Genomic DNA, 22,754 nt, shown 5'->3' on the forward strand with positions numbered 1-22,754 from the left:
TCAGTCTAGCGCCGACAAACTGTGGCTAAGTATCGAAAAACAAAAACGATTCAGGCAAATTGGAGGTGATTTACACATAAATCCTTTCTTCATAGAGTACATTCTGTGCTTTTCAAAAAAAATTACGGAGATTTTGAAACCTAGTAATTTAAAAATGAAAAGAGGTAAGACCAATTGTATGGTACATGAATAATATCTTAATAAAGATATATATATATATATATATGTAGATAGATATGAAGATGGTAAGACCAAACTGGAAGAGCATATTGACCAAAATAAAAATTATTCATGAATAAAACTGATTTACTTTTGTATTTCAAGGAGGCCCCACCATCAAATTAGATATAGAAAATTATCGAAATTCTCCCATTTTGAATCAGTACCACATTTACAAGTTTTAACTCTTTTTTGTGTTCCTATGATTCTGAACAATCAAAAGCCCCTGTAAATTGAACTGTAGGTATGGTGATTTTCAAGTGATTCCTTTGTGAGAAATAACTTATTTCATACATCAAAAATATACTCCACAGAGATATAAAGCCAAAGCCAGGGTGACTCATTTTTTTTTTTTTCTGACTAGTAGAATCAGGAGAATGCTAATAATGTTCTGAACAGAATCAAAGTATAATAGCCTTTTTTCACCTGTTGAGCAACAGCATTTTCCTTGCTCCCAGAACCACAGACACCACAAAATAGTCACACTGCACAATCAAAACAGGAGAGTAGAAAATGGCCTACTGTGGGGAATGACCAAATTTGGCTAACCTGGGGAAATCACTGGCCTTGCAAATTAAGTCATCTTCACTGAAATGAGCACCAAAACTAATTCTGCATTGTTGGAGGGAGGCATCTGTCACAGCTTTAACTCCAAAATGTAACCCTCATGTACAATAATTGAATTCTCCCTCCCTTCGACAGACTGGAGAATCCTTTGGGCCAGCAGCATCCCAGGAGACAAAGGCTCTAGTTGCAGTGATCAGCTAGATAAGAGGGCAACTGACTTAGGGGTCTGGGAGTCCTTGAAGCAAACTTGCTCGAAAACACTATCACAGTACCTTTCCATTTCTTAGGATATATAAGGAGTTAGCATATGGGAAAACTACGTCACTCAACACCCTTAACCACCGCTGCCCAAAATTACAGCCAGGTGAGCAAAAACTGGAGACACGCAAAATCTAGCCTTATTGGAGTCTTCAGGTCATTTTCAAAACTATTAGAAGGTCTGGGGAGAAAAATGCTTTCAAGGTCCATCAGCTGTGATAATATCCTTTTAATCAAGGCTGTACTTTTACTAAGCAAAGCTATAAATCAACTGGAATGGTAGTAAATTAAATGTAGGACTTATAGATAAGAGGATATGGAATTAAACAGAGCTGTATCTGTGTGTGCTGTGACAGAACATGAAGAGTAGTTCAACAGATTCCTATTTCATGTTAAAAAGAAAGCCATATTTATTCTGAACCTTCCCACAGCAAGTGATTTTTATTAGTGCTATTATACAATCTTTTGTTTTCAATATGGCCCAGAATGATTAAATATCAAGATGAATGTTAGGACCCTAAAATATATCTTGATTATTCTGGAGGTGATTATTCAGTGTGGGGATTATGCATCCTCAACTCCCCCTGGCCTCGGCCTCATCCTCTTTCCTCTCTTGTATATTTCTCTATTTGTTCACTCCTCTATCAGAGAGCATGTGGGCACAGGGAAAAGAGATATGTGCAAATTAATCAATTTTGCTACATAGTAAAATGGTTTGGTAGGAGAAGAGATTATAAATAATGGCTAAAATGAAGCTTCTAGACTGTCTGCCAATTTCATTTATCCTCGTTATCTCACCCCTTGTTAGAAATGTGGCTTCATTTAAAACTATTAGCCCCTAATGCAGTGCCTCTCAACGCAGGAGCATTAAAAAAAAAGTGCCCTCTCCCCTCCTCATTATAATACATGGTCCATATTATGCCCTGTACAATTGCATAGTCAAAGTCTAAAATACCCTATAATCCACTAGCAGCTCTACAAAAGGGTCTCGCTTTTACTTGTGAGCCTAATCAGCGAGCCAACAATCAGGATATGCTGAAACATGACAGTCATTTGGCTAAAAGCATCAGTGAGTATAAAATGTGACCTGGCTAAGTGGTATAGGCTCCATGCAAGCCTTGGACCATTTGGGTCCACAATTACCTACACATCCTGACCCTCAAAGCTAAATCTCCCCCTGATCACATCCTGGCCAACAAAACCAATTTACTTCCTCAGGTTCATCCTGTCTTAGCAAATGTCCCTGTTAGTCCCACTCTTCCCCATTTTCAGAACCAAATGTTGGGTTCTCCCTGTAATGAATGGTATGGCCATAGCTTCACTCCACTGATTTTCAGTGGGTTCACCTTGAATAAAATAAAAAATATCAGGAGGTCAAAGAATCAGAGGTTGTCTGACACAGCTTCGTTGCCAATATCATTTGGCAAAATAGGCTCTGCAATTAACAAAGCAGCTAGTCGCTGGTCATTCACCTAAGACTGACCTGCCAGGCTCAGTGTGCCAGTTCCACTGAACTGAATGAAAGGACTATGTTCCTAAAGAGAGGAGCTCAGGATGTTTGGCACACCCCCAAGCTTTAGAGGCTGGCATCATAGGAGACACACATGTGTCTCTCATAGGCTCTCTCACAGAACAACCCGTGGCACCATGGACAGAAACAAATAGTGCACTGGACAAACTATGGGTCTGACCCAGAGTCTGGTGTTTCTGCTGTTTTTAGGATAAAGCCACAAGTGATATTTTGCCTGAAAGCACAAAATCCACAACGCAGCATCTTCAACTCATTCAACTCACAGCCCAACAGTACCTTTTGCCCCATCCCCAGCTCAGCCTTCTTCACACTGACTCTTACTCTCCCCAACAAAAGCAAATTCCACATAAAAGAGGCAAATCCACCAAACTTGGTTTTCCACCAAGAATAATTCTTATTTGGGCAAGAAAAATTAGCATTTTCATCATAAGGGCTGATGACAATTTGTACTGATCCTAATGAATCATTTCCCCAAATCCTGATAATGTCGACTACAAAAAAAATGTCAACTACATATTGTCCAAACCTGCCTGTCAAATTCCCAAAGTTGTGATTCCTCATCACTTTACTTTACCCATCCACTTCAGAAGTTAAGTCTGAAGCTTTGAAGATGCCCATCTGATTGATAGTTAACACTTAACAATGGCTAACAATGAGCACTTCAGAATCTGACCAAATAATAAATTTTAAAAAGTGTTGCTGCAATTCAGGGTTTTTCTTCTTAGTAATTTTTACTTCTGTGAACTTTAAAAATTATAAACATGGATTTTTTAAAATTTATAAGAATAATACATGCGTATTACAAAAATCATCCCTTTTGAAAATTTTGCTGGAGAAACTAAAGATGATGTGTGATCCTCATACTATCTAGGGACAGCTCTTGCCTTCATGAGATTCAAAGAATAATCTTCTCTGGAACCAACTGAGATGTCACCAAGGACTGTTATTAGGTTGTTTTTATCCATTATCTGACCAGTTCCCTTAGTTGTCCTTGTAAAAAATATTACAAAAGTAAACAAAAAGGGTAATTGATTGCAAAGCCATCACTTAGGCACAAGTAACCTTTTAGTATATTCTACCTTAAAAACTCTACTGCACCCTCCACCTCAGCTGAGATGGTTTTTTTCCCCTGTTGTTATTTTGTGAAAACACCTGCAAAGGTCTCCTTGACCAAAATACGTATGTATTGCTCTTTTCTAAAATCCCTGCAAATTAGACACCTTTAGCTTAGAAATTAGTTCAGTCTCCATGGACCAATTCTTGGCTTTTGCAGAGCTTACCAAAAGACCAATTACTGCCAATTTTGATTCATGTAGGAGACTTAGACATCTTGTCTATCAGGAACATAAAGCTGCCAATTTATTTCACAAAGGCCACTGAACAACAATCTGATAACATTTATTTCAACTAATGGCAAACATATAGCAAATGCATAGCTCTAAAATACCTGGACTAGCTAATAATCATCTCCATGAACTTTTAAATAATTAGCTAAGATTTTAAAATAAAGCATAGTTAATGAAGAGGTACTTTGAAAAGCTACAAAGCCAAACATGTTTATACATCATTTGCAATGAAAGAAAATGTTCTTACTCTAAGGTTTTGCAGGGAACAAGTGACAGCTCAGAGTGCAATTAAGGGGGGAAAAGCCCATTCTCTGTAATGATTAATTATAATGAACATTCCTTAAAAACTGAACATCCTGAAGCTTTCCAAGGAAAGCTCAGGCAACACAGGTGACCTTTAAATAAAAAGCCTGCTTTTTGTCAAAAGTTGGAAAAATACATTCCTACCATTTTTTAAAAGGGGATGAGGAAGGGAGTGAATTTACAGACAAGGAAACTAAAGTTATACATTTTTTTAAAAGCAGATCTAGAGATCTGCTTTAGTTTGCTTTTCAAAGGCTGAGGGGAAAAACATCTCTTGAAAATGTACCCAATATAAAAATGTTGTTTGCCTGATAAGAAACTGAGAAAAATCTTATGCACATTAGAACTGTACACTGAGTATCTGACTCAATATGGTTTTACTCAGTTTCTACAAAAGAGATTTGTTCCTAAAAAGTTACATATAGCTTGAACTTATGTAAATAAATTAAACTTAAAGTCATGAGAAAGATAGTAAAGAAACCCTATAGGGTGTCTTTCTGCAAATGAAAATATCTATTTGTAAAGTAAATAATCAGTCCCTAATATATTTGCTTAATTTAGATTTATACCTATAATGTTGACTTAGAGTATGATGCAATAATAAAGTAGAAGCATTTATGGTTTAGAATTGAGTATTCTTCTTCCTAAAGAGAATTCTTTTGTGAAAAAGAAATTTAGAACACAAAATGCTAGAAAATGGACAATCTTTCACTTTGTTGCCTACTTTAAGTTGGCAATGGCTATTTTAATAGTTAGGGACCTCTTATGACTTCTAAATGGCTAGCATTCATTCATTCCCTGGATGTAAAACAAAACAAGCCGTTTTTAAAACCGGTGTCACAGCATCACACTCTGTCAGCATCCAGAGAGACCTTAGGAATTATCTAGTCCAACTCTTCCAACTTCCTGGTGAGGAAACAGAGGTCCAGAAAGGGCAGCAAGCTGGGTAGTGGCAGTTAGGAAGAGAACCCGAGTCCCCTCATTTCCACAATTCAGCACTCTCTTTTTATCAAATGCTAGGGATACACACACAGAGGCAACCTGTACAGGAAAGAGTAGTGGATTGGAACTACTACAAGAAAAGGGCTGGAAGAGTTTGTGGATTTGAGGGAAGAAGCAGGAAAAAATTCCCCCACCAAACAATGCCCTGGGAGGGAAGCTGGAAGCAAATGGAGGAGGCTTGACTGTAGACTACAGCAGCCCATCTCACTAACAGTATCAATAGCTAATGGAAATTTTTATGCATTAAATCACCTTCTAGAGGTTACTTTACTTTGTTCGGCTTGCTTCCTCACTAGGCTTCTGATACATTGAATTGTTGACTCACAGCAAATTCTTTCTAGATGGTCAGGAAGTGTGAAGCATTCCTTTCCCAATGTTCTACAGCACTTGAAAAAACATTCAAAGTAGAGCATCAGGATGAAGACTAAATTACCCTAATGATAGTGACATCTTACACAACCACCTCAAGGTCCCTGAGAAAATACTGTGAAAAACATTTTCTTAGATAGATGAAGCCTATGTATTTTTTTAAAAGGCAGAAACCTTAGGTTAGAAGAGAAGCAAAACACAGTGTTTATCATAGTTGGGAAAAATAAGCAAGGGTCTGGGGTTGACAGAACATGTACCACTAGAAGTCATTTTACTTGATGACTTCATGAGTCATGCTAATCATCTGTGTATGAATGGAAACACTGTTTTCAGTGGAAAATTAATAGGAGCCAGAAAAATGTAAAACCTTTAAGTGGGGAGACAGGGTGAAAAGAAGAACATGAACTTCTAAAAAATATATATGTGAGATGACAGTAGCTGATTTATTAATCTCATCTGTTTATTCTCATGAAGGCTGCTACAAAAGTGCCCTATTATTAACTGCAACTTAACATGTCAGAAATGGAGTTGTGATCACTTAAGAGGTGTGCTTTGAGCTTGCTTTAAGTACAGTTCTCTGGGTACTAAGAGTTCAACAAGCTTGGGTGCTTTGGGGACAGAGTAAGACTAGGAGGGACTTGAGGTCTACCTTTTTAGTCTGGGGACAGATTTTTGGCTCCACGTAAGAATCATGCTGGCCAGCCCCACCCAGGACAGGTTGATTCCATAGGACAGGTTGATTCCATGTAAGCAGTCTGCCTTAAGGGCCACAAGTGACAACTGTATACACAGGTGAAATGTCAGTGATTCAGGAAGCTGTATATAGCAAAAAAGTGCCTTATGGTTTGTGACAGTATCAGTAATCTATTGAAATATGATCTACAGGTCTACTTCAGAATGCAGAAAACATGCCTTCCTCATGCCTTCAAAATGATCTTGTCTCTAAAGCAGAGATAAAAGACTATTATAAATTGCCTGACTACAATTTATAAAATATTTTGACATCTGTCAGCAAATTGCTACATCAGTTCCCCACAGGATCACTGGTAGTATACTTGCTATACAAGTTCTTCTACAAACAAAAGGCTTATTCATTTATATAGTCCTGAAAATGACACACCTAGAATCACCCCTTGAGTCAAACTCCAGGGAGTATGATGTCACTGGTTTTATCTTCGTTCAGATCTTTAAAAGGAAACATGGCTCCCAAACAGTATAACTACACAAGTTCTAGGCTCCCTATCATTTCAGAGGACTCCAACATGCTGCATGAGCTCTTTCTTCTTCCCCCTCTCTAAAGCACCATGTCTGTCAGCCATCCTGCCACTCAGAATTCTAACAGTGTTGTCAATTGAAGAATACAGAACAATGATAAGTTTTTGTGTTCAAACACAAGGCAGATCACTTCAGATATCTCCCTAGAGATGTAATTTTCCTCATTTAACAACCATGTTACGTTGCAGGTAGGTATTTCAACTTACCAGTTAATTATTACCCATCCACCCACTCCCGCCCCCGCCCCTGCCCAAATCAATCACTCCTCATTCTTCTCATACCTATCAGGGCAATAAGTAGATCATGATGTGGGCATTGGTCAGCAATTCTCAGAAGGGAGGGAACCTATTCCAATTTGTCTTTCAAGCCTTTGGTGGCTGGTTTTGTTGTTTTTAATGACTATGCAGATTCCTTGAGAGGCTACCTGCAGACACTTTCATTTTGACACGTTTCATTTTGAGGAAATATAACAGATGGAAGCATTACTGATCATTTTGTCAATTCAACAGTGACGTGACAATTAGTTACATCCGCTTGTGAAACCACTTATCACACATTCTTCACATTATCAGATAGAAGCATTCTAGCCTCTAAAGGTCTGATGTAAATCCTATTTTCCTACTAAATGCCGTCATAAAATTAGAGACATGTTACCGAAAGAGAGATCCCAAATAGGCTGAGTTAAAAACCTTGGCTGAAGAAGAGAGTAACTGCCAGCCCTGTGGCAGCTCACTTGTTCCTGATCATTTGAAAATTAGGTGTCTATTACCTCTGGTCACGTCCCTCATCCTCATGACCCCAGGGATGTCTTTGTTGTTGTTGAAGTTACCTAACTCTATCCTGGGGACTCCCAGACTTTGCCCTCTTCCTTCTTTGATCTGGGCATTTTCGTCCTTTTAATTAGGAATTCTACTGCAGTAACACGCTTCACCAGTGGGGGTCAACTCTCAAACTGTACTTCCACCAGAAAAGCGCTATGTTCGAGGTTGCTGCTTATATAAAACATACTCATTACCGATCGATCCCTGACTTAAAAATTCTCCATTGAAATTCTGTAATCATCTCCTGTTTCCCCCTCTGGTACAAACATACATAGTACTTTGTATTACAGTTTAAAATTAGATACTTATGGTGAATACGATATTTCATTCTTAGAAGAAAAGTTATACTTATTTGACAGTGTGAAATTTCTCAAAGTGAAATGTATACCTTCTTAATATAGACTGACTCCTCATAAAGGAATTCCACAAAAAATAATTAACATATATACAAAGATAAACCATAACAGGTTCCCCTATAACCTTCTTTTTAATAGTGACTGTAAATTTAATATAATCTCAGTTACATAAGCAAAGATGTAGTTTTATTGATACAAAGACACAAAAAGAATTAAGAGAAAGAATTCCAAAATATTAACAGTTATCTCAGAATGGTGTAATTCTAAATGGCTTGCAGCTCTTTCTTTATATTTTTTGAATTTTAAAAGTTTTATTCTTTTTAGAATTACTATATTATTGTGGGCAGTAGTTTAAAATATATACATATATATGCATATGCACATGTACCTTTTTATTTGATAAAATACACATAACATAAAATTTACCATTTTATCCACTTGCAAGTGTACAAAATAGGTAGCATTAAGTACGTTTACAATGTTATACAACCATCACTACTATCCAGTTTCAGAAGTTTTTCATCACCTCCAGTGGAAACCTTGTACCCATTAGGCATTCACTTCCCATTCATACCCTCCCCCAAACCCCTGGCAACCACTAATCTGCTGTCTATCTTTACGATTTGCCCATTCTGGATATTTCTTATAAACAGAATCATACAGGATGTGGCCTTTGTGCCTGGCTCTTTTCACTTAGCATAATGTTTCCAAGGCTCATTCCTGTTGTAGTATGTATCAGTCCTTCATTTGTTTAATGGCTGAATAATATTCAATTCTTTGGCTATAATGCATTTTATCCAGTCATCTGTTGAGAGACGTTTGAGTTGTTTTCCACCTTTTGGCTATTGTGAATAGTGCTGCTATGAACATTCATGTACAAGTATTTGTTTCAACATCTGTTTTCATTTCTTTGGGGTATATACTTAGCAGAGGAAGGTTACTGACATATGCTTTTTAAAAAATTTATTTAATTCTACTTTGGCATTCTGTGTTTAAAGTAGCAATGCTTTTCTCAAAATTGTTAAGGATAATCCTTATAATACTGATTAGGTACATTTTTTTAAAGGCCAAATCACACTCTTTTTAAAAATGTAATTTTCATCCTTATTCTTTGGGAACAAATTTATCTTATGCTAAATACTTTAAACTATGATGAAGTAACTGAAAATGACAGTCTTTTCCTCTTAGCATAGCTATTCTAGCAGTACTTAAATCACTTTCAAATGCTTATATATTAAAAGTACAAAAATATATGTATATTTTTTGTTGCTTCTTTAACAGAAAAGCATCATTAAATAGACATCAATATTTAAACTTTAAGGGCTGTATTAAATATATAATGCCAGGTAGTAACATATATATAGAATCTTCTAAAAATTCAAACTAGCAGATGGTGATCAGAGAGGATGAATACACCCTAAAAGAGTACACAGTACCAACTCTTAAGTGCTTTACCTTTCACCCTCCCAACAGAAAGATAACATATCTCATGAACATACAAGCCCAATAGTATCTAGGTTCATCTTAGCTGTAGACACTACTCGATGTGGACTAAAGAAGATGATGGTGTGCTTACCCATACCTATTTAGCAACTGTTGGCTTTTCCCATTTTTCCTTCCCCAAGAACATATGCACACACATTTATGCAATAAACATTCATGTACATGTCACACATGCACACTTCTGCACACACTGATGCACCCTTTCTGAACTGTACTTCCAACCCAGTGGCTGCAAGTAAAGGTAGGAATGTTTTTGTAGCCCAGTCACCCCCTAGATCTCAGGCTTCTTCTGCTATTATCACTCCCATCCCTACCAATACACACATAGCACCCTGTGATTCAGAAAGCAGAAATATAAGTCCAGCTAGAGAAGAGGAAGCAGTACTCTTAAAACATTACAATATTATTTGTTAATAAGTAAGGGATATGATTTGGGATCACTTAAAAATAAAGTACTGAGGCATTTCTATAATACCGGTAGATATCTCTTTAAGAAAAATTCAAATAGGAACAATAAAACTTACAGAAAAGGATCAACTAGAATATTTTAATTCTATAAAAGGTTCCAACTTTGCCAGGGTCAATACTATCAACAAATTTTACTTTTTCCTTTACAAAAAAATCTTAAGATGCTTTCATATTCTAATAATGCTCAAAGAAAATCCTACCACAAACCCCAGAAAGGGACTGTTTCATCCTACGCTCTGAAGAATTTTTTAAATAGCTCTCGCATAACAATATTTATATCATGGAGATTTTTTTCAATGAAGATTAAGAACTTTATAAATGTCTTTTTTTCTGTATGTGGAAAACTGAAACACAGTGGAGTAAATTGTCCAGGATATCACAAGGAGTGAGGGGGAAGCCAAAAATAAAATTAACTGTCAAGAAAGTGGCCTGTCCACAGAATAAAATATCTCAGTTACCATGGGGGATAGTCATTCTAAAAAGGCAGTAGAATTAAACATCATGTTATATCATGATGATACAGTCAAGTCATTTGTGAGTATCTATATGCACATGAATGCTCTGTGTATCACTGAATTCCCATTGTTTCATTCTTAGACCACTTAATTTCTTTGTGCTTGTGTATACTTCTTCTCTCTGCTATTAGACTATAAGATATTTATGGCAGGGACCAAATCTCAGCACTTACATGTATGAGGCACATGCCTGGAATATAGTAAGCAGCCAGGTAACATGGGTATGTTCACATGTAAAATTTCATAGATATACACTCAACTAACACCACCCAGGGCTTCCCTGGTGGCTCAGAGGTTAAAGCATCTGCCTGCAATGCAGGAGACCTGGGTTCGATCCCTGGGTCGGGAAGATCCCCTGGAGAAGGAAATGGCAACCCACTCCAGTATTCTTGCCTGGAGAATCCCATGGACAGAGGAGCCTGATGGGCTACAGTCCACGGGGTCGCAAAGAGTCGGACACGACTGAGTGACTTAACTAACTAACACCACCCAACCACCAAAACAAATCATGGTGAGAATCTGAAGTTTCTTAACAACTCAACCCCACATACTAAAGAAGAACAAAAAGATGATCAATATAGGCTACTATAATTGTAATGCACAGAGATACCCTAAATACACTCTTACTTGTTCGTGTGTGCAAGTACATAGATTAAGGTATCCAAGAATGAATTAGCATGATTTACTTGTAGTTAATCAACACCCCATTATTATCCATGAGCTGATTTCCCCAACTGGTATATTATCCTAACCCTTTTGCCACTTGTTACTGTGATATATCCTCTGACTACCTAACTGTTTGGTGGCAGTCATACCAGAAAGGAGAAATAAATTCTAATCAATCCTGTTTACTACTTGTTAACAGCTTTTATGAGGTGCTGTAGTGAAGTTAATAGCATAAAAATGAAGAGCAAATTTAGTTTGGGGTATTTAAACAACATAAGGTACTTTGCCTTCAAAAAAAAAAAAAAGAAAAACTCCTTCACTCACATTTCATTGATCAGCTGTGAGGTTTATTTATCCAGTTATCTCCATCTCCATTACAAAAGAGTTATCTTGGGCCTAATTTTTAAACAATTACTCAGGAGTTACCTTCCTTTTTCTTTAAAAATTCTCTATTGTCTTACCTCCCAGTCCAAATAATCACAGACGTCTTCGAAGTTAGTGAGCAGAGACACTGAGCAGAACAGCCGTGGCAGCTCATCCCTTGTCATTGGGGGAAAACGGCTATCTTTAAGGGCACTGTTGAAAACAAAGCAAATATTAAAACAGTCACTAGATATGAGTTCCTAGTTTCAGATGCAGACAATCATTTGAAAAAGGTAAGAATTTCTTAAAAAATCAGTAAGGTGAGAAAGGTGCCAAAATTTCCAAATGCATTCAAGCGCTCCAAAGATTTTAGAAGTTATTTTTGTTCATTCAGCAGATTGTGTTTACTAGCCAATGCTGTGACCGATTCAATTGTAAAGAGTGAATGATCAATTACATTTCCTGTATAGTCATTTCCTTGTATACTTCCCTGTTACTTGTAGAATTTGACAATGTTTTATTTGATTTTTGAGGAGAATGAAAACTAGAGCAGTGGAAACTTAGGGGACGAATTCTACATCTAGCACTGGTAGAAAAAACATATAATATATATATATATATTTCATGTTGTTAAAAAAAAAGATTCACACTAGGTTGGACAGCTATCATAGAACAACATATAAAAAGTTCAAAAAAAGGTAAAAATGCTATTTTCTTCAAGCAAAAGAAATCAAAGAAAATGAAAATTATCATGCAAATTATGGACTAAAAGTACAAAGATTTCAGGCCCCCTCTAAAGGAGGATTCAAGATACTACTCAAAAATTGTGAAACTTCAGGAAATAGGGCTAATCTTAGGAAATAAAATTATGATTAGAAGACCATTAATCACATAAATGGATTTCTGAGTACATCAACTCTGATTCAATCCTGTAATCAAGGGTAGTGTACCACAGTGCCAAATTGTAGAAAAACCTCACTGTAAAGGACAAAAATGTTGCAAGACCATAATTCTTCCTGCAACAGTAGAACAGACAGAAAAGACAAAGACATACACACAAACACAGGCACTGTGTGCTCCTGTACTTTTAAAAGAAACCACTTCCTGGTCAAGAAAACAAACACACCTCTGACTGCCCACTGTATTAACGGCATTTGTGCTGTCGATCTTCAAATGTCCTGTATAGCAGAGCCAGGCTTAGAAATGTTTTCACAGATTAATCCTTAGAGGTTACAAACAGAGCCCACAAACTGCTTGGGTCATAACGAAGTTCCATGACCTTTGGAAATAATTTAATTCCTTTTTCAGTGACTTCCTCATTGCTGGATTTTCTTTTTTCTACCCCTTCCTTTCCATTCAGAAACTCACTCACCGTATTGTACAAATATACCCCTATGTTTGTTAAGTATTTCGATACATTGTGGTGCTCATTCTATCCTGCCATACAGAGGAAAATGCTTACAGAAAGACAGAGATGTTATATAGAGAGCATACATGTTTTCCCCATTCAAGGAGCCAAGATGAACCAAGAAAACCAGGAAATCTGTGATAATTCATACTCTGAGAATAGCATTTCACTGTTTCATAATTTAACAACGTAAATTTCCTATGGTTTGGCTTCTTTTATTTTCCAACTGGCAAATAAAAGTCTTAAGAAATATTTTCAAGTTATCATCCAAAGCCAACATAAAGACACATATGATGTGTGTATTATACCCCCCAACCCCACCCAGGAGAGGTGTTGTAAAAAACAGAAGAATCCCATGCATAAAAACCCAAATTCACACTTTCAGTTTTCCTTTTGAAAAGAAAAAGAGAGGTTAAGAGAGGGTAAAAAGCCTTATACATTAGAATAACATATTATTTTTAGGGTTATAGATTTTATTGTGGTGAAATATACACAACATAAAAATTACCACTTTAACCACTTTTAAGTGTATATTTCTCTGGGCTTAAATACATTCACTTGTTGTACAACCACCACCACCATCCACCGATCGATCTCCAGAACTTTTTCATCTTGCCCAGCTGAAACTAGGCACCCAATAACACTAACTCCTCATTCCTCCCTCCTCCCAGCCCCTGGGAGAAATGTAATTTAAATACACTTTTATAATTTCAAATAACTACAGTAATATAGTTGCTAATGCTTTTCCTATAAAACAGCTTTATTGACATACAATTCACATACCGTAAAATTCACCCTTTCAATGTACATAATTCAATGATTTTTAGTATATTCAGAATTATACAATCATTACCCCATCCAATTTTAAAATATTTCATCACATCACAAAGAAACCCTATATCTGTTAGGAGTCAGTCCCTATTCTTCCCTCCCCCCAGCTCTTGGCAACCACTAATCTACTTTCTGTCTCTATGGATTTGCCTGTTCTGGACATTTCATATAAGTAGAATCATACAAATGGTATGATCATACAAATGGTCACATGACCATCTGTGTCTGGCTTCTTTCACTTGGGATAATGTTTTTGAGGTTTTATCCATGTTGCAGGATGTATCTGCATGTGTTAGTCACTCAGTCATGTCTGACTCTTTGCAATCCCATGACTGTAGCCTGCCAGGCTCCTCTGTCCATGGGATTCTCCAGGCAAGAATACTGGAGTGGATTGCCATGCCCTCCTCCAGGGGATCTTCTCAACCCAGGGATCAAACCCACGTCTCTTATGTCTCCTGAATTGGCAGGCAGGTTCTTTACCACTAGCACCACTTTAATACATTTTGTAAAAGCACATCATCCTTTTAACTGCACAATAATATTCAATACTATGGATATATCATATTTTTGTTTTCCATTTATCTGTTGAAGGACATTTGGGTTATTTCTACTTTGGGGCTACTATGAATAATGCTGCTATGAATATTCATGTATGAGTTTTTTGTGGAAAGTAATGTTTTCATTTCTCCTGGGTACATACCTAGGAGTCGAATTGCTGGATCACATGGTAATTCTGTGTAACTTTTTGAGGAACCAGCAAATAGTTTCCCATAGTGGCTGTACCATCCTACATTCCCACCAGCAATGTACAAGGGTTCCAATATCCCTACATCCTCGCCAACACTTCTTACTGTCTGCCTTTTTCATTATAGTACTAGGTCTCCTTTAATGAAGAGATTTTTGTATCTAGCTCTAGCTTTTATATATATTTAAAAAATACACATGTTGAAGTTGCCATACAGTTAATTTCTCAACACTCTGAGACAGGTTATTATTTTATTTCCTAGCAAACCAGTGAAAGATATATTTTAGCTCAGTACAATTCAAACTATTTCAAATCAACAAAATGTTCAAGTGCAACTGAGGACCAGGCTAGGAAGCTTTCCTTGTGATATGGAGTCTATTGCTCACTCACCAGGGACTTAAAAAAATGTTTACACCAAAGAGTGAGTGGGAAAATGATAGCATGGCTAATAAGATAAAATAACAATCGTGCTTTGCTATATGACACTCAAAGGTATTAATTTCAAAACACTGAACTAATAAAGGTATGTTAATCATGATGTAAACAGTCTGATTTTACAGAAACACTCATTCAAACAAGACTTTTAATTTTTGCATTTTTCATTGGTAACTTTTCATTAAATTCATGTGCATAGACAAATTCCAAAAGGCAGGAAGCCCTCAGTATCTCTAAATGCAAATTCCTAGGGAAAAGAACTAGCAATGAAAGCCTAGCAAGGATTTAAGGGATTATTAAAAAGATGAAAAAAATGAGGCTGGAGACTACTTCAGAGCTGCTAGACTGGGGTAGATGGCTGATAAACAAGAGGATTCAGCTTCTCTTGGCCCTGCTCCCTTTTGTATATAGAATATGTGATGTGGAAGCTGAGCCTTTAGAGACAATATGCTATGGGGAGTCAGGTAGTGACTTACTCGGGGTTGACCCAGCTAGGCAGTGACACAAGTAGGGGGACAACCCAGATTCTCTGATGCAAGTTCACAATTCTTTCTAGTATCCACTCCTTAGTTGCTACTTTTGACAGGATTATGAGGTTGTTGTTTTTTTTTTAATTTTAAAACAAAATGCTTGCCTTACTAGGCTATTCTGATCTCATACCTGCAGTGCCTCTGCCTAAAAAAGATAAATAATAATTTAACAGCATTTACTAGTAGCCAAGGGGCAAATAGAGCTAGACGTACTGTCTACTGGAAATCTGCAGGATCAAAAGGGATTTTTAAGTATTAATACTGTCCATGGAAAGCATTTTATACCAAAGTAACTGAGTGAGTGAAGTCGCTCAGTCGTATCCGACTCTTTGCGACCCCGTGGACTGTAACCCACCAGGCTCCTCCATCCATGGGATTCTCCAGGCAAGAATACTGGAGTGGGTTTTATACCAAACTAGTATGTGCAAATTTAAAGAACTGACAAAAAAAGAGATCTTGTAGTAAATTTGTATGACGTTCTCTTCGTTACAATAGGAAGCCATTTTCTAATGTTTAAATATTGCTAGGAAAAAAACCACTTATGTACAAAAAATCTGTTGGCTGCTCGATCACCCATATGATGGATGGCTAAGGTTTAAACAACAGTTTGATTCAATACCAAATTCAAATATATTCAATTCAAATTGGCATCTTCCCAAGAATATATTCCACCTAATTGAGAAGCAGCATTAACATCTGTCAAAGTTAATATCTAATGTTAAATAGCACTTTAATGAAAATGAACATTTAAAAAAAAAAGTATTAGAAGCTTAGCTATCAAAGAATCACATGGTTTGTGACAGTACCTGGAAACTATGAGGGGAAAAAAAAAGCTGAAAAGAGACAAAGCCTTAGACATGGCAAGGCTCATCAAAACAACAGAGCATGAAACAGAAATTATTTGTGAGTCTAGATAGCTAGCCATTCACTCATTCATTCATTCTTTTGCTTTCTAAAACACTGATGACCATAATCAGTTAACCAGTGGAAAGATACCAAACTGAGAAAGGCTTCATATTACAAGCAATCATTTTCCAGGACAAGGAAGTAATAACCAAAATTTAAAATCCTTGTTTGGACAGGTGAAGAAAAGCAAATCAAGTATATATTAATCTAAAAAAAATTAAAAAAAAACACAACTTTTTACACAAGGGGTTTCAATTATCTGGAAATTCTGCCATTCTTCGTCAGAGCTTCTAGAACAGAATGGACATATGACAGGTCTGAACTCCGGGAGCTGAGAATATTAGACTCCTAAGCTCAAATCTGAAAAGTTATCTATATCCTCTCTTCCACATTAAGTATCAATTTTAGCTTCCCATGGTCCAAAAATAAATAAATATAGGCACAAAGCAGAATGCAAAAAAGTAAGTGACTATTCATCAAACCTAAGTGTAGAGAGGAACAACAAAGGACATGGTCATGCTTAAGGAGTGAGGAAGGGAACCTCATTTTGGTGAGAGTTGAGACCCATTAGAAAGGAAATTTTCTATTGTAAGTCACATGTAAACTGTTACTTAATTGGGACATGTTTTTCCCCTTTAGAGTAATGAGTACAACCTACTTGCTGCTTAATTAGCATTAACACTAAATTTATTAATTGTAATATGTATTTCTAAGCAAGATAGGATGGGTACTTAGCAGGGAGTGGAGGAAAGAACTAAGGCATGGAACAAAAGGAAGAGAAAGTATGAAGGGGGAAAAGAAAATGAAAATATATAGAAAGAAAAATGGAGAGGAAGAGAAAACCAGAAGCAGAAAAAGGAAGTGGGAAGCAAAGAAAGTTAAAAACACACACACACACAAAGGGGTAGAGAGAGAATGCAAGGATGGAAGAATGGAAGGGTAGGAGGGAGAGGGAGATCTAGAGCGGTGGGTGCTCAAGGTTTTCATGTAAGTTATTTGGCGCCTATCCTATAGGATTCACAGAGGCTTTAGTCTGTTATCACCTGCCCTCTGAATGGCTTAAAGCTCTTGAATTGCTCTAATCTGAAATTCTTAAAAGCCTCTACTCTCTGAGATGGCCACAGCTGCCCACCAGGAAGGATAAATACTCTCTGGGCTGCATGCTGTGATGATCAGAGCAATATTGTCAAGAATCTGCCTCCTAGCCACAAGTTCCTCACCTGTAAATTAGGAGACAAGGTTGTGAATTTGATTTAGTGGAGCAGAACTACAACTGGAAAATATCAATAAAAGATATATGAAGAAACAGATGGCTAAATGTTTGGTGTATGTGGCGGGTATTCCTCCTCTCTCTCCATGTAGCATCCACATGATGCTTTCTCTGCAGAGTTTCTGGGTTTATTTGATCCTGTTTTTAGAAATGAAGGGCTAGAAACTGGTTTTTAATTATTTTTCTGATGGAAATATTTTAAAATATATTCTACCAGAGTATAACGGACATAATTTTCTCTGTATGACTCAGGTTCATCGTTAAGACTCAATATGACTTGGGCCATTCATTACTATACAGTACTGGAACAGTACTCTCAATATAGTCTTGGCAATAAAAAAAAATCTGTAGGTATGGAAAACAGATTACAGTACGACCACCAACAGATTCCATCTTGGGGAATTTGAAAACATGAGATTATCTCTACTTTGAAGAGAATGTAACACAAAAATAACCTGACATAGACTTTCAAAGATTCGAGGGATCTGACCCCTGTTTTCTCTAAGTTTGGATACTATAAAACTGAACTACCTCTCAAGTTGAATCAAATGTCAATTTTATTGCCTTTCTCGGAGAATCTAGAAAACCCTCTACAACCCTGAACAAGTATCACTTTCCCAGGGTCATCAGAAGCATTTCTCCAAGGTGTAACAACAGTTCCCCGTCACTTACCACTGATAAAAATAGCTCCCAAAAATGCAAAACTGAAGTCATCATTAATATGAGCCCTATTTCACAGTCCTATAGAACACAGCACAAGAGAATCATCAAAAGCTTGGATTCTGGAATCAGACACGCCTACATTTGGACTGTGGCTCCACTGCATGCTAGTTGTGTGACATTTGGTCAAGTCTCTTAACTTGTGCCAGCCTCCATTTCCTCTTCTATAAAATGGGGATACTAATAGTACCTACCTCACAGAGCTACTGTGACAAGTGAACACAATAATAATACCCGCACAAGTGCCTTACATACACCAGGGGCTCAGTAAGTAGTGCCCCTCCCCCGCCACCATCAAAGTTTTATTTGTTAAGTTTATGCCCACAGGGCTGCCTCCATGTCATGTTTCTGGTGACAGGAATGGAGCCTCAGGACTAAAATTGACCCTTCAACCTTATGAGAAGATCAAAGCAAATTATCTGCTCTAGGAACTGGCTGTGACCATTGAAAGAGAATAATGGCTACCCTTTCAGGTTCTGGTGTTTTTGAGAACCCTTTATTTTCAAAATATTTATTAAGCATCTGTGTTATGCCTTTTATTATGTGAAGAGCCACAGAGGATTTAAGAATAGTAGATTGCAAAATAATACATGAACACATGTAAAAGAGTTTGATAGGAAGGCTGCGAGGCAAGGTTAGTGTCTTTTCTGGAAGGATCTGTTTACACTGCTACTGGTTTACTGGTTACCAAATGACCCAGAATTGCAGGTAAATTCACAGAAATTAAATGTATACATATTTTTGTTTTCTAGTAAGACGTCTACTACATCAAGCAACATACTTCTTCATCAAGAATTGCCATTATCCTGCAGCCATGCATTCAAATGTTGCTTTGTAATGTAACTTAGTTTTCCTGAGCTAGGTTTTAAAAAAATCTCCAGGGCAGGGATTGGCTTTTTACTTCCATACAAAAAAAATGTTTACCAAGAGATGCAATTCCCTGAACTGTGCTCAATTTATCTTCAATGGATTTAGATATGTTATTCTCTAATCTTACTGGTTATGCTCCAGCAAAATCCTTAGGAAAAAAATGTAAACACTCTCTAAGCAGCAGACACAGGATGAGAGATGAGAAGCTCCATGCTTTCCTCATCTCACCCAGTGGTCTCCAAACTGTTTTGATTGAGCATTCTTATCAGTAAAAGAAGTCTGAGCATACATCCTCAATATGTATATTTATTTACAAAGTATGTATCACAGTCACGTACAGCGAATATATCCAAAGCACAGTACAGACTTAGAGTAAGTTTGCTGTTGAAAACAGTGGGTATAAATACATATTTCAAATAATGTTCCTGATAATTTCCTTCTTTGGGGGGCTGACATCTTGTCAGATCTGATTAGATTATATTCATTTTCACTTGATGACTTGGCCAACCAATTTACAAGGTGACCTGCAGAAGTGGCAGCTAACTCCACCTTATTCTTGTCCTTGCCTTGTGCTATATTATGACTATTATCATCACTCCATTGTTCCTTTGCAGGAATGTCCTTAAGCCATTTGTCCACCCTGAGTGGCTTTAACTAGCTTTAGCCAACTTATGTATAATAGTCAAATGGCTTAAGAAGATTCCTGCAAAGAAACCAGAAATTGAAGATAATACTAAGAACCACACATCTACTTAACCAGGCTCGTAAACTGAAATACGCTGCAACATACTGCAAAAGTGACTGAAAGAAGTAGTGTGCCACCGTCAACTCCTAGCAAATCGTGGTTCTCAGACTTTCCTCAAGATCCCTCAATTTAGAGTACGCAACAATGACCCACTGACATAGACCAAACGGGAGCACCAGGGTCAATGCATACATTAAATATGAGTGGAGTGTCAGTACTTTCTTATATTTTATGTAAAAGATCATAAATAGAATTTCTAATCTTTTCTTCCCACTCCACAATGGATGGTCTAGATGTACTGCCCTTAGGAGACTGCTAATCTAAAGCTCTTAATCAAATTCTAAGAAACTGGTCCTGATATACTTAGACATGACACTATGAGCAAAAAGAGCTTTAAATACAAAAGAGCTAATACCTATGGAGTGCCTGCTGTGTGCTAGGTGCTAGACATGTGTTATCTTGTTGAGTCCTCAAAACAACTCCATTTTGTAGATGAGGAAACTGAGGTTCACTGAGTTCAGTGAGACGAAGCAACTTGCCCAAGGCCACTAAAGCAGGTAAGAGTTGAATTCTGGGCAGTCTGCCTTTATGGCTCCATTCTGTTTTTCACAGCACCGCCTCTAGAATGCTAGCGAATCAGCTTTGGTATATGCACATTCAATCAGTTCTAAGGAATTTTCCCCCAATTAATGAGGCTTCTCTTGGGGTTTAACTGGATGTTGTAGGTTATAAGTGTGGGCAGGTCCTGCAACGAAGACAAATAGTACTTTTTTAGTGAAAGTTTTGGCTTGTTTTTGCTTTCTTCATTTTGATCTTGGTGATTCAGAGCTGCTGTCACTGAAAAACATCTGTTTTATCTAAATTTAATAAGGCCTATTAGTGGGACACTAAGCCTTTCCTTATTCTGAAGCCTTTCCACGATTTGAAATTTAATCTACTGAAAGTCATAATAGCGTTACCAAAGTACTAGTCTTGGACATATCTAGGTTGGCAGGCCTGTTTCTGATTTTTTAACTTTGCTTTTCCAACATGAATGAATAAGCTCCCTCATACTCACCACAAGAGTCATGCAATTTTTTTTCCCTTCCTTCTTTCCATGGTAATCAAATCTATAAGTTGAACTCTGTAAACTGCAAAAACATATGGTGTCACTCTCACTGATGTGCTGTGTGAGGCGGTTCAGTCTTACCTATGGTAAGAGATTACTGTCCTTTCTTAAACTCTTGTCAGTGCTAGCTGGTGCAGGTCTGCTAAGAGCTAACATGCTGGTTCTTATTGGATGGCCTGTCTATGATTTTCTCAGATGTCACTGACAGGCAACGAAAGTTAACAAAGGAAAAAAGAATTCAGTCAGTCTTGAAGATGAGGTACAAAATCAACTGATCAATTTAACTCAGTCCTGCTGAGGAAGAGGGAGCGAAAGACTCCAGCCCTCTCCACTGACTCAAGGGATATGTTTTTCATCTTTCTTTTCCTTCTCTTCTTACCCGCTCCCAGCTTCTGGATGTTTTCCTCTTTTTCTTCCTCTTCTTACTCTACTATGGTAAGGAAGGAAGAACTGCAAAATGTCACAAGGAGATGAAAGAGAAGAATGGGGGTGGGGGGGAGAGAGGAGAACATTAAAACAAACATATACAGTTGCTGCTTCTACTGGACAAGTGTACAGACCAGCATGCAAGGCAGCGGCCATTGGGTCAGGATGACCCATTCCCTTCCGTACTGGTTTTAATGTTCTGTTTCAGCCTTCAGGGAGTAGATGGGTGATGGTGACAGATAAAGGTACAACCCAATCCACTGCCTCTTTCTCTCTGTGGTTTTAAGGTACCCTTGCTTGGGGATTGGGAAGAAAAGTCAAGGACCTCAACCCTAGCAGCCTAGCTGCTTAACCACACATTTACAGAATCACTTTCTTTGATTTGCGTACTTTCCCAAGGCATATATCTCAACAACAAAGCAAAACTACACGCCTGTTTTTAAGGCCTCTGTAACTTTCCTTAACATTCATCTAAATGGAACTCTCTTTCATTTTTATCACTATCTGATATCTTTGGGGGAAAGTTTCCTTTAAACCATTCATATCATCTTTGTTTTATATGATTCTTCATAGAATTTCCAAAGGGTCTTCACATCTTTTATCCTGACACTTAAAACAGCCTCATGAAGTTGACAAGCTAAGTTGACATTATGTTAGAAACCACAATAGGTGTTCCTCTGAGAACAAGACCCCCTATAGTCACAGAGTCACAAAATGCCAGAGCCACAAGCACTTAAGAGACCGTCTAGTCCACACCGTTCACTTGACATCTGGGGGAACTGGAGCAGAAAGTAATGTGCCCGAGGTCATGTGGCTACTGAGTAGTGGGGTCAGGGCTTACCCTGCTGCATCTTCAGACATCCCTTGTCCCCCATCCATTCATCTTTCCAGTATTCTTTCACATACTTGTTGACCAGCTCTGGCCTAATCCACTAATATTCCAGCAGGGATGTATGGAGGAGGAAGAAAGTGCTGCCAAAGACACTGGGGAATAGCTACAACAATGAAACTGTGAGCTTCCCAAGTGCCAGGCCCCTGGGACTTGTCAGCATGCTGAAGTCACGCAGAGTCTAGAAACTGAACAGACAAGGGTGGGGGAGCAGCAGAGCAACACAATCTTTATCACTGCCCTCCTCTGCATTTCCAGTCCACTCTTTCCTCACGTCTCTTTATGCTTATTCACTCCTAGTAAGTGGTT

General features: G+C 37.6%; 2 protein-coding genes across 4 annotated transcripts in view; one reads left to right on the top strand and one right to left on the bottom strand.

Annotated features, from left to right (window-relative positions):
- The window catches only part of TMEM164 (transmembrane protein 164), a 222,642-nt gene that overhangs the window by 199,070 nt on the left and 818 nt on the right, over window positions 1-22,754 (top strand). The gene's annotated exons all lie outside the window — the stretch shown is intronic.
- The window catches only part of AMMECR1 (AMMECR nuclear protein 1), a 114,150-nt gene that overhangs the window by 10,409 nt on the left and 80,987 nt on the right, over window positions 1-22,754 (bottom strand). For all 3 annotated transcript variants that reach the window (XM_070462138.1, XM_070462137.1, XM_020903551.2), the window contains one exon: window positions 11,661-11,775. In XM_070462138.1, the coding sequence (XP_070318239.1) occupies window positions 11,661-11,775 (115 nt within the window). The remainder of the gene's footprint in view (window positions 1-11,660; window positions 11,776-22,754) is intronic.

The sequence above is a fragment of the Odocoileus virginianus genome, unplaced genomic scaffold (genome assembly GCF_023699985.2).
Source record: "Odocoileus virginianus isolate 20LAN1187 ecotype Illinois unplaced genomic scaffold, Ovbor_1.2 Unplaced_Scaffold_1, whole genome shotgun sequence".
Lineage (NCBI taxonomy): Eukaryota > Metazoa > Chordata > Mammalia > Artiodactyla > Cervidae > Odocoileus > Odocoileus virginianus.